General features: G+C 41.4%; 1 protein-coding gene across 12 annotated transcripts in view; it reads left to right on the forward strand.

Moving 5' to 3' along the window:
* Positions 1–12300, forward strand: part of INPP4A (inositol polyphosphate-4-phosphatase type I A) — an 89977-nt gene that overhangs the window by 46146 nt on the left and 31531 nt on the right. For 5 of the 12 annotated variants that reach the window (XM_057422203.1, XM_057422208.1, XM_057422200.1 and 2 more), the window contains exons 9-15: positions 4004–4157; positions 5100–5190; positions 5669–5816; positions 8939–9069; positions 9428–9532; positions 10343–10451; positions 12069–12086. In XM_057422203.1, coding sequence (XP_057278186.1) covers positions 4004–4157; positions 5100–5190; positions 5669–5816; positions 8939–9069; positions 9428–9532; positions 10343–10451; positions 12069–12086 — 756 coding nt within the window. The remainder of the gene's footprint in view (positions 1–4003; positions 4158–5099; positions 5191–5668; positions 5817–8938; positions 9070–9427; positions 9533–10342; positions 10452–12068; positions 12087–12300) is intronic. The other 7 variants (XM_057422209.1, XM_057422202.1, XM_057422207.1 and 4 more) reach the window with 3 other exon arrangements.

A 12300-nucleotide genomic window follows, 5' to 3' on the forward strand; every position in this document is an offset into this window, starting at 1 on the left:
AGAGAGGTATCTTAGTTGTTTGGAATACCTTGTCTCTAGATAAATCTGGTCTCTATTTCACCACCTACCAGTTGCTAAGTAGTGTATTTGTTGCTAAAGTGTATATTTATCGATATAATGCACTAGGAATAGAAGGAGTCACATTACAATAGCATTGATTGATGTAATTTTCTAATTTAATTCATATTGGCAACTTTCAAGGAAGGAACATGACTCAGGAGAGAATGAAAAAGAGAGTGTGAGTCTCATACCAATCCTTAAGGTAGCGGTTATAATCATAGGAATCAAACCATAAGGGGCAGGCTGGCAGGGGCGATACTGTTGTGGGTGTCTGTTACAGACCACCAGATCACGGTGAGGAAGTTGACGAGGGCTTCTACAGGCAGCTGAGAGCGGCCTCACAGTTACAGGCCGTGGTCGTCATGGGGGATTTTAACTTCCCTGATGTTTGCTGGAAGGACCACTCAGCAACCCAGCCACAGTCCAGGAGGTTCCTCCAGTGTATGGATGATAACTTCCTCCTGCAAATGGTGGATGAGCCGACCAGGAGAGGAGCGCTGCTGGATCTCATCCTCACTAACAAGGAAGGTCTGGTTGAAGCAGTAAGGGTTGAGGGCTGCCTTGGTTGCAGCGACCACGAGATGGTGGAATTCAGGATCTTGTGTGGTTGGACTAGGAGAATAGCAAGTAGAATTGCAACCCTGGACTTTAGCAGGGCAAACTTTGGCCTTTTCAAGCAATTGCTAGGGGAAATCCCATGGGCAAGGCCCTTTGAAGGTAAAGGGTCCCAAGATAGTTGGTTGACATTCAAGGATTGCTTTTTCCGAGCTCAAGATCGGAGCATCCCGACACGTAGGAAGTCAAGGAAGAGGGCCAGGAGACCTGCGTGGCTAAATAGGGAATTGCTGGGTATGCTCAAGTGGAAGAGGAGAGTTTACAGGTCATGGAAGGAGGGGCTGGCCACTTGGGAGGAATATAAGGCTGCTGCTAGAGGATGTAGGAAGGCAGCTAGGAGGACTAAGGCCTCCTTAGAATTAAACCTGGCAAGAAGGGTCAAGGACAGCAAAAAGAGCTTTTTCAAATACATGGCAGACAAAACTAACACCAGAGGCAATGTAGGCCCGCTGATGAACGGGATGGGTGCCCTGGTGACAGAAGATACAGAGATGGCAGAGTTACTGAATGCCTTCTTTGTCTCTGTCTGCTCTGCTGCAGGCAGTCCTGAAGAGCCCTGTACCCCTGAGACCTTAGACGAAGTCAGGTCAACGGAGCAGTTTGCCTTAGTCGATGAGGAATGGGTTAGAGATCAGTTGAGCAATCTGAACATCCATAAATCCATGGGTCCAGATGGGATGCACCCGCGGGTGCTGAGGGAACTGGCGGAAGTCATTGCTAGACCACTCTCCATCATCTTTACCAAGTCTTGGGAAACGGGAGAGGTGCCTGAGGACTGGAGGAAAGCAAATGTCACTCCAGTCTTCAAAAAGGGCAAGAAGGAGGACCCGGGTAACTATAGACCGGTCAGCCTCACCTCCATCCCTGGGAAAGTGATGGAACACCTTATCCTTGGTGCCATCTTAAGGCATATCAAGGATAAGAGGGTTATGAGGGGCAGTCAACATGGCTTCACCAAGGGGAAATCATGCTTGACCAATCTCTTAGCCTTTTATGAGGAAATAACACGGTGGATGGATGATGGCAGAGCGGAGGATGTGGTCTACCTTGACTTCAGCAAAGCATTTGACACAGTCTCCCACAGCATCCTCACAGCTAAATTGAGGAAGTGTGGTCTGGATGATCAGGTAACGAGGTGGACTGTGAACTGGCTGAAGGAGAGAAGCCAGAGAGTTGTAGTCTATGGGGTTGAGTCTAGTTGGAGGCCTGTAACTAGTGGAGTGCCTCAAGGGTCAGTACTGGGACCGGTATTATTTAATATATTCATCAATGATTTAGATGAGGGAATTGAGTGTACTGTCAGCAAGTTTGCTGATGACACTAAGCTGGGAGGAGTGGCTGACACGCCAGAAGGCTGTGCTGCCATCCAGCGAGACCTGGACAGGCTGGAGAGTTGGGCAGGGAGTAACTTGATGAAATACAACAAGGGAAAGTGTAGAGTCCTGCATCTGGGCAGGAACAACCCCAGGTTCCAGTATAGGTTGGGGAACGACCTGTTAGAGAGCAGTGTAGGGGAGAGGGACCTGGGGGTCCTAGTGGACGACAGGATGACCATGAGCCAACACTGTGCCCTTGTGGCCAAGAAGGCCAATGGCATCCTGGGGTGTATTAGAAGGGGGTAGTTAGTAGGTCGAGAGAGGTCCTCCTTCCCCTCTACTCTGCCCTGGTGAGAGCATCTGGAATATTGTGTCCAGTTCTGGGCCCCTCAGTTCAAGAAGGACAGGGAGCTGCTGGAGAGAGTCCAGCGCAGGGCAACTAAGATGATTAAGGGAGTGGAGCATCTCCCTTATGAGGAAAGACTGAGGGAGCTGGGTCTCTATAGTTTAGAGAAGAGGAGACTGAGGGGTGACCTTATTAGTGTCTATAAATATATAAAGGGGGAGTGTCACGAGGATGGAGCCAGGCTCTACTCAGTGGCAAACAATGATAGGACAAGGGGTAATGGGTACAAACTGGAACACAAGAGGTTCCACTTAAACTTGAGAAGAAACTTCTTCTCAGTGAGGGTGACGGAACACTGGAACAGGCTGCCCAGGGAGGTTGTGGAGTCTCCTTCCCTGGAGACATTCAAAACCCGCCTGGACACATTCCTGTGTAACATTATCTAGGTGTTCCTGCTCTGGCAGGGGGATTGGACGAGATGATCTTTTGAGGTCCCTTCCAATCTCTAGCATACTGTGATACTGTGATCATACTCTTGAAAGCCCCTGTGGGACACAGTTAAGTAGAGGGTTGGAGAAAAATAAAGACAGCAAAGTAAGATTAAGGAAGGAGAGCTCTGATGTGTAAAGGCACATTGTAGTATGTGTTAAAAATAGGACAGGCATCCATGTTAGAGAAGGCAAGGGGAAGTCAGTCGAAGGGGGAAAACATAATCAGAAAGACTGAGGAAGATGCTGTTGGTAGTATCTGCATAATCAACACTAGAAACTGATAAACTTGCAGAAATTTCTTAGCCCAGATACAACTGTCAAAACATGGGCAAAGCTAAGAGAAGAGATGGGTAAGGTTTTCAGCTTTTTTCACAATGAGTTGTAAAGAAAAAATTATTTGACATGACTTAAATGTTAAGTATTTAAAATTATATGATTTAACAGGGGGGATGAACGAGTCAGAAGAGGCATGAGAACTATGACGTTGGCTAAAATTTATCATAGGTGTGAAGATGAGTGTGTTTTGAGGGAGTGAGAAAGAGGAATGTGATGGCAGGAGTTGATGGTTTGTGTTTTAGACAAGGTTATTCTGCTAGGTTTATTCTTTCATAACTAAGTTGAAAATGGACTTTATTAAACTCTGTTTGTTTTGATATCAAGTACATTCTGATTATCAAAGTGTGCGAATACATGCTTGCCTTCTCATTGTCATGTTACCTCTCAGATGTATGAGCTGGATGCTGAGCATGATCTACAAATATGTTGCATAAACTTTTTCTTGTAGTCATCCTGTGTGCTTATTTTTTTGCCTTCCCAGTATTGTCTGTTCCAGAGACTTTTTTTTTTTGCTAGCTGTCCAAGCATATTTTTACATGTAAACAACAGTCTTAAAATACAATTAGAATTTATCTTAAAATAATAACATAAAGTCTCTGCCAGACTTACTGTAAGTCATAGGTCTTCTGAAGAATTGGCACACATGCATGATTTTAGGTTGCCTTCAATTAGGAGGTCTGTACAGCATCCCTGCAGAATGAAGAGAGCATTTTGCTGTTGGAATAATATGTTATAAAAACATGTATATGTTCAATGAAGTTGAAAAGCTTCCTATTTAAAATGTTCATTAAGTTTGAAGATTAATAGCCTTTTATAAGTGTTCCCTTGTTGATAAACAGGTCCACCTCCAAAAAAATCTCAACGCAGAGTGTTTGTTGCAGGTCGGCTGAAAGTGACCGTGTAGGTAACATTACAGTTATTGGATGGCAAATGGAGGAAAAAACTGACCAAAGGCCTCCAGTGACAAGGTCACCTGATACAATTAATGGAAGGGTGAGTATGAGCATTGTAACAAGTTCAGAAAAATGCAGATTTATTGCCAGCATTGAAGTAAACTAGGTTGATGTCTGCCATCCATCTTTAAGTTTAGTAGGGCTTTATAATTGCAAAATACTGTAAATGTCAGTCTAATGGTGATAAAGTGGTTTTGTATTTTGCAGAGCTCTTGGTGCTCATGTTTGGGGGTGAAAGTCTTGAGGAAAATTTTAATTTCCAATGATTAGGCCTTAGTTTCAGGTACTTGTGCCTTTCATCAGAATAGGCTTGTGGTACTGTACGCTGGTGCACTTAGCACATTGATAACCAGCTTCACAAAGATGTGCTATTCCAGTTCACACTTAGAATTGAAAGGGGGCATTAAGCAAGCTGTAATGGGGTTGCTCAGGAAATACCCAGAATTTCCACAGGCAACTTAAAAATTTTAATAAAACTGAACAAGTTATTTGAATATTGGATTTTATTCTTTTTTCTGACGCCCCAAATATTTGTCTGAGAGCAGACATTTATAGTGCTTTCTCAGCCTAGGCATGTGTTTAAGTCTGTAAACCTTGTGTTCTGAGTATCCTGGTGATCGTTGCACTCCTATCTATGTATCATAGTCACAGTGTGCATTAGTATCACTTTGTAGCTGTAGCTACATATGTTGGTGCAGTACCTTTAAGGACTCTGGAGCTATGCTAACATAAAGTAATCGTGAAGGGCTGGATGGAAAGTTTTACAGCTTTTTGAACTGTGTAGTAGAAGTAAATAGGAATGCTTAGATTGGAGGGTTTAGGTATATTTATTGTTTCAGCCTGCAGTATTTTTTGTCCACAGTAAATATATTTGAAATATTTATTTTAACCATGTGTTGCTTTTAATACTCCTTTCAAGTCTGTGTAAATAGGGTCATCACAGGTATATTGCCCTGACGCTCTGGGTTTTCTTTTTCTTTAGACTGTGTTGCCAGTTGATGAAAGTTTAACAGAATCTTTAGGAATCAGATCCAAATATGCTTCATTACGGAAAGATGCACTACTGAAATCTGGTAAGCTGCTGTGTGCTGTAACAAGTAAGCTTTGGGCATCAGTAAAAGTTAATCTCTTGTTGTCTGCCTGTGGCTCCAGGGTGTTTAAGCAGATGTTTTATTTGAATAGAAGCAGGCTGCTGATTGAGCAGCCCTTTGAGGGTCATACAAGAATAAATTATTTTGTCATTTGCACTGTATTGTAGAGTAAAACCAGCAGAAGAAAACTTATGTCAGTAAGTTGACTGTAGTATAAAATTTTCCATGCAATTTGCTAGTATTTCCTAGTGTTTTAAATAATTTGGAGGCTTTTCCCACAAACACTAGGAGAATGGTCACTGCAGACTGTCTGTACTTGGAAAAGTTGGAACTGATGCCTGCTTAAACCAGATCTTTACAGCAGTGTGTTACAGCACATTAGTGATTTGAAGCCTTTTACTTTAGAAAAGGAGAGGCTTTGTACACCTTAAACTTAAATAACATGATTTTAATTCTTCAGTGTTTGGTGGTGCCATTTGCCGAATGTATCGCTTCCCAACCACTGATGGAAACCATTTGAGAATCTTGGAGCAGATGGCGGAGAGCGTCCTGTCACTACACATCCCTAGGCAATTTGTGAAGCTTCTTCTAGAAGAAGATGCTGCAAGGTAAGTTCAGGCCAGTTTACATACAGCAGTGATACGACTGTTCCTGAGTTACCAAGAAATATATCTGTGTTAATGGACAGAGGCACTGAACTAAAATTAGTAAAAGCAGCAAGTTGCTGACTGTACAGTTAGAGTGGATTAAGATTTCATGTCAGAGTATAGACTTTTGGCTTGAGTCTATGGTAACGTGAGCATACAGTGGCATTGTTGGAATAGTGAACACTTAGGATCACACTGCAGTTAGCTGCATTTATGTGTTATCTGTTCCTCTCACAAAAGTATTGTTAAGACCACAGAAGAGATATTCCATATTCATGTGACTGTATTAGGTCCATAACATTAGAATACATTATCTTTTTATATATATAATTATCTGTATTATAGAATCATAGAAGTGTTTAGGTTGGAAGGGACCTTAAAGATCATCCAGTTCCATCCCTCTTGCCACAGGCAGGGACACCTTCTACTAGATAAGGCTGCTCAAAGCCCCATCCAGCCTGGCCTTGAACACTGCCAGGGATGGGGCAGCCACAATTTCTCTGGGCAACCTGTGCCAGGGCCTCACCACCCTCACAGTGAAAATTTTTTTCTAATATCTAATCTAAATCTCTCCTCTTTCAGTTTAAAGCCATTGCCCCTTGTCCTGTGACTACATGCCCTTGTAGTAAGTCCCTCTCCACCTCTCGACAGTAAGCCCCCTTTAGGCACTGGAAGCTTCTGGAGTCTTTAGGCACTGGAGTCTTCTCTTCCCTAGGCTGAACAACCCCAGCTCTCTCAGAGTAGTCAGAACTTAGACTCTAGAGAGTGAATGCTGTATCTTTTCTAGCTGTCCTGCTACAACCTTGTTGGAGAAGGCTTGGGATATGCCATTACACATTTAGACATGGGTTATTCATTGTTTGTTTTATATCTTTGTTTCTGTACAGGTTTCCTCACAGTACATTTAAAACCACCTATTCATTTTGAAGTACAGCTATAAGAATCTAAAGAGTTGACAAGAATGCCCATAAGGTGCCATCTATGATGGATGTAGTTTAACGACTTGAAGATAGTAAGAGGAGAATTTAGGGTGAATGGGGAAAAAAGATGTGGCTTTCTGTAAGGCTGTGGGCAGTGAAGTTTCTTAAGGTATTAGCCACGGAATGTGACTGTTCAGAGGCTCTTGCTAAAATCATGCAGAGACTGGTTACATATTTTATACAGTTATGGGTTAATAACAGCCCAGGTGATTGCTAGTACCACTTTGTATGTGCTGAATTACTTGGCACAAAGGTAAGTATGACTTTCGTGTAATTGAAGAGAAAGACTCACTTCTCCCTGTACAGTTGAAGTGACACACTCTACGACATGCACAGCCACACTCTGTATTCATAGGATCTCTCAGATTTGGCCAAGCATTCTTGTTTTCTCCACACTCTGTGCTGCAGCCCAGAGGAATTCAGCTACACAAGCACAGCTGCTTCTCTCTTAATATACTGGTGACTTTTAAAATGTCCTTGGATAATCATGACTGCTGTCTCCTACATAAAGCTTTTCTGGGTCAGAGCTCTTCGAAAGGAAACATCTAACCAGGGGGATATTTTGACTACCTAATTATGGCAGACACATCCCCTGCTGCCTCAGCCCCATGGGACAAAGAAGTAAACTTGAAGTCTTAAGCTATGAATTTACTTCAGGAAGACCTGGACTCAGATGCATAGTTAGTTTTGAGCAGGGAGTTTGTCAAGGTAGTCATAATAGCATCTTATGCCAAAGCAGTTTACAAGATGAAACTGTTCATGTCTTTCTCTAAGTCACTAATAAATACAGTTTACACTGTTGCCTATTGGCTAATCAATCTGGAGTTTTTCTTGGAATTTTTCTTCCTTTTATTAATATCCTAAATATTGTGCAGTGAGAATTGTTCTGTGAGATTGGATATAAGGAGGAAATTCTTTCCTGTTAGGGTGGTGAGGAACTAGAATAGGTTGCCCAGGGAGGTTGTGAATGCTCCATCCCTGGCAGTGTTCAAGACCAGGTTGGACAAGGCCTTGGGTGATACGGTTTAGTGTGAGGTGTCCCTGCCCATGGCAGGGGGGTTGGAACTAGATGATCTTAAGGTCCTTTCCAACCCTAACTATTCTATGATTCTATGAAATGCTGTCTTAAACTATATACAATTGATTAAAACTGTGGATTAAGGATACTGAGAACTGCAAAAAAACCTGCAGGATCCTTTTTGTAGGTGATTGCTCTACCTTTTCTGGGTAATGTGCTGTTGAACTGTGTCTGGCATTGACTTGTTTACTTTTCGCCTTCTTGCTTTATTCCAAATAGTATCTTAATCCAAGAAGACAGTAATACAAGCATGATGTGAAATACACTGAATATTTCCTCAGCAGTGCTGTCGGGGAACAGAATATAACACAAGATTGCCATGTGTGACTGAAAACCTAGCAGTCAGGTTGCCATGGAAAGCCAGGGAGGTTTCTGTTCATTCTAGGTGTATCCAGTTGCCCTTTATTCCACTTGCAGTAAAACCTAAATTCCTGAATCTCAGATGAAAGTTTTGCTGGTTTATCTTTTGTCTCTCCAAACCCTTTATTCATGCTTATACTTCTTAGACCTTCCTGGCCTGGCCTTGGAAACTGTTGTGTAGATACCTGGCCAAGGCAAATACTCCTTGTATCTAATGTCAGACAGGTGCTAACCTCCCACCTAACTTCTGTCACAGTCCTGATTTAATTTGAGAGCCATTGAAGTTCAGTGGAGTTGCCTAAAAAGGTCCCTCATTGTCCCAGGTCACCTGACATGATGACAGTGCCCATCATTTGCAGATCTTCATATAGTTTGGGAGCTCCTGCAGAAAGGTAGGAAGCTTTGGTTTTGACCAACACCTGAGTCTGCTGAGGGGAATTCAGTGTATTCTGCCTGTGAGGAATCTATAAGTAGAGCTCCAACAGCTGTTCTTTGGGGCTTATTTTTGGAAGCATTCTCAGTCTGGTGAGAGTGAATTGAGAATGCATCAGCAGAGGATGGTGCTACATTGGTACAAAGTGAAACCCATTGGTCAAGAGGACTATAGAACTGAACACCTCTCTTTTTCCTTTTCTTTTTTATTTATTTCTCTTCTCTCCGCCTAGGGTTTGTGAACTGGAAGAACTGGGAGAACTGTCTCCTTGTTGGGAAAGCCTTCGTCGACAAATAGTCACTCAGTACCAGACAATTATTTTAACTTATCAGGAAAATCTAACTGATCTGCACCAGTATAAAGGTGATTTCTTTTTCATAATAATGTGATATTTCACAGCTGTGATTGTTAGTGCTTCTCTGAAATTGGCAATCCAGAATGTCTTAGTTTGATAAGTAAAAAATGCTATTATTAGATTTCTTCATTAACATTTATTGTGAGTTTGCTAATCATCTGAGATACTTGTCTGCTTTATTCATGCTCTTATTTTACCCTGAAAGTACAGAACAATTATGACCTGTAATAGAAAGATACATCTTCTTTCTTTCTTTTCTCTGTTTTACTTTCAGCATGTAGCAAATGGTGAATGACACTCCTTGAATGTTTTAGCATAAGCAGAAGCAGAGGGGTTTTATGCTTACTTTTCTCCTGCATTTCTCAGGTCCTTCATTTAAAGCCAGTAGCTTGAAAGCTGATAAAAAATTGGAATTTGTTCCTACGAATTTACACATACAGAGAATGAGAGTCCAGGATGATGGAGGATCAGGTATTTTTTCTTTCTCTCTTTCTTTACCTTATTTTGTTACTTTTCTCTCCTTTTTTCTTTTTTCATTTCCTTCCTCAACCGTACAGCCAAGTTTCTACAAACTACTGCTCTGTAGTACTAGTACTACTTGGCATTTTTGTGGCACCTTCTATCCTCAGATTCCAAATCTCTCCAAAAGAATAGGTGTAAGTATAATTATTGCTATTATACAGGTGGCAAAACTAAGCTCTGGAGTTAACTGTACCCTAGGTGACACAAGTCAGCCTTTATATGAAAGAATGCATTGGGTTAAGCTGCTATGTCTCTTCCAGTCATTTTGAATTGTAGCAGAATAGCAAAGGTTCCGATTTGTTTCTTGTCAAGGATATGTGCTTTGTCTCTGGAACCACTTCTGCAGAATCACAGCAGCTTGTTCACATCAAGCTTATTTCTTCATATATAACCTTGTTTTCCCTTCTTTTAACAGTAATTCTTACTAACCAGGGGGCACACACTTGTTCCATGCATCCATATGAGGGATTCCAGTAATGGCAGGCTTTGTATAAAGACCAGTGTTCAAGTCTTTGCTTTTCACTGTCAGTCTTCTAGATTAAGAAACAGAGGGCCTGCATTCAAGTATGGTTCTTTCGCCTCAAAAGTACCTGATGGATTTCCAGGACATCTAAACCAATTCAGTTTTCCATGTCCTTCAAAACACAGGCAGAAAGTTTTACAAAAATTACTTTCAGAGTAGTTTTTAAATTTCCACAATTATTTGTCCACATTAAAGATTACAGGCTTTCATCCGTAAGTCCTTTTTGTCCATCCCAGATCAGAACTACGACATAGTCACCATAGGAGCACCAGCAGCTCATTGTCAAGGCTTTAAATCAGGTGGCTTGCGGAAAAAGCTGCATAAATTTGAAGAGGCAAAGAAACAGTAAGTAGAAATGTTGTGTCAACTATTATTGTGACTTTTAGTCCTGGTCCACGCTCAGTGATTTGGAAAATGACTTCATTCTATGGTTTTGTTGCACTTCATTCAATGGTTCTACTATACAATGTAAAGATTATTCCATGTTTTTTTCCCAAAAGGAAGAAGGAAAACAGTTTCCCCCTTATACTACCATATTTGTTTTATTTGTTTGCTTACTGATGGGCCCTTTCTGATAGTCTTTTTAGTGAAATCATGAATTTTCCCAAATACTTGTTACTTCATTTAGTTTAGCTGGTTTAGGTATTGTGTACTGCCTAATTGTGGACTAGAAAAATGTAGAACATCGTCAGCTGCACTACCTTGTGCTTTCAACCCATTATTTGCAGGAGACTTTCAGACCTCTCATAGCTTTAAAGTTCTGTCACTGAACTCTTTTTAGTACAGCTAATAGTACAACAGGCATAGTACAGCTGTGCCTGAGAGGCAGATTCCCTTTTGACAACTTGGATTTAGTTCTGGGATTATTGCTGGAGGCTTTTCTGCACAGATTTATGCACAGATTAGGCTTCTGAACCTGGCCTCACTCTGCTCTGCAGGCAGGATGCTTGACCTCCACAGTCGTGTCTTCAGGCACTTTTCTAGTGACCTCTCTGGAAGTGCAACCATATATATTAGAGGAAGGGGCAGAAATTGGACATGTCACATATGCTAAAGGGAGAGACCTACATGGCACCCACTTCAGCTCTCAAGGAAGAGCTAATGCTGTCTGGATCTGCAGTACTTGTGCTGCAGCATGGAGAATTTAAGGAACAATGAGAGCAGCAGGACAAGGACATTGCAGACAGGAAAAAGGAGACTTTGATAATGCCCTTCCAAAGAGAGGATTTGTAGGATTTGGAGCTGATGGGGGGAGGGAGTAACATGGGAACCAGGGTCTGCCAACTGCAGAATTCATTTTGGCAGCAGAGAAGTAAATAGCAGCATCCTGTGAACATCAGTCAGATACGTACTGATAAAAAGATAGGTGCAAAAATATGCAGGAAACTGTAAACTGGAAGCACTGCTATACTATTCTTTTGATATCACTGAAATTGCTTTCTGAAATAAAATCCTTCTGTGAGTTTAGCAACTGAAATGGTCCTTATTCCTGCAATACCTAATTTCCATTTCCCCCACCCCAGAGTAACTAAGCTGGTCAAAGAGCTTAATTTCTATTCAGTACTTTTCCTCTAAGCTTTACAGAATTGCTACTTCTGGGTCTATGACAATGGACCGAGGTTCAGTAATTAAAGAATATATTTTCTTTTAAATACTTCTGTGTTATCATAAAAGTTGGTATAGTAGAACTGAGATCCATCTCCTCAGTTGCACTGTTACATAGGTATCATTCAGTTCTTTCTTTTTTCATTGGCAAAACTGTGCTTGATGCATCCACATTTCCCCAGAACAACGCACGGGCATCTGGCAATCTGTGGGTTTTTTGCTTACAAGTTTAATCATTATGTACCCACCTTGTTGAAAAGATGACTCAAATAAGATATTTCCCCAAACATCTTTTGTTTTCTGCTTTGGTATTTGCTAACAATCTGCTAATTTTATTTTGGTTTTCTGTTTTTTTAGCAGTTATGAGGAGTGTTGGTGAGTTTTCTGTTTCTGAGAGTTCTGTAGAGAGGGTTTCTGTTCTTTGGGTTCTTTTATTTTTCTTTTCCTTCTTTGTTGTTTTTGTTTTTGTTTTTTTTTGGCAAAGATGTGGTGTGTTTTAAAGTGTGGAGGGCTTTTTAATGTCATGCATCATGGCATCCCTAATTGTGCCTAAGTAGTTGTAGCTGCTTTGTGGAACATGATGTGTGAA

Source organism: Pezoporus wallicus, unplaced genomic scaffold (assembly GCF_028554395.1).
Source record: "Pezoporus wallicus isolate ANWC-B61680 ecotype Strahan unplaced genomic scaffold, APGP_CSIRO_Pwel_v1 contig_5785, whole genome shotgun sequence".
Taxonomy (NCBI): Eukaryota; Metazoa; Chordata; class Aves; order Psittaciformes; family Psittacidae; genus Pezoporus; species Pezoporus wallicus.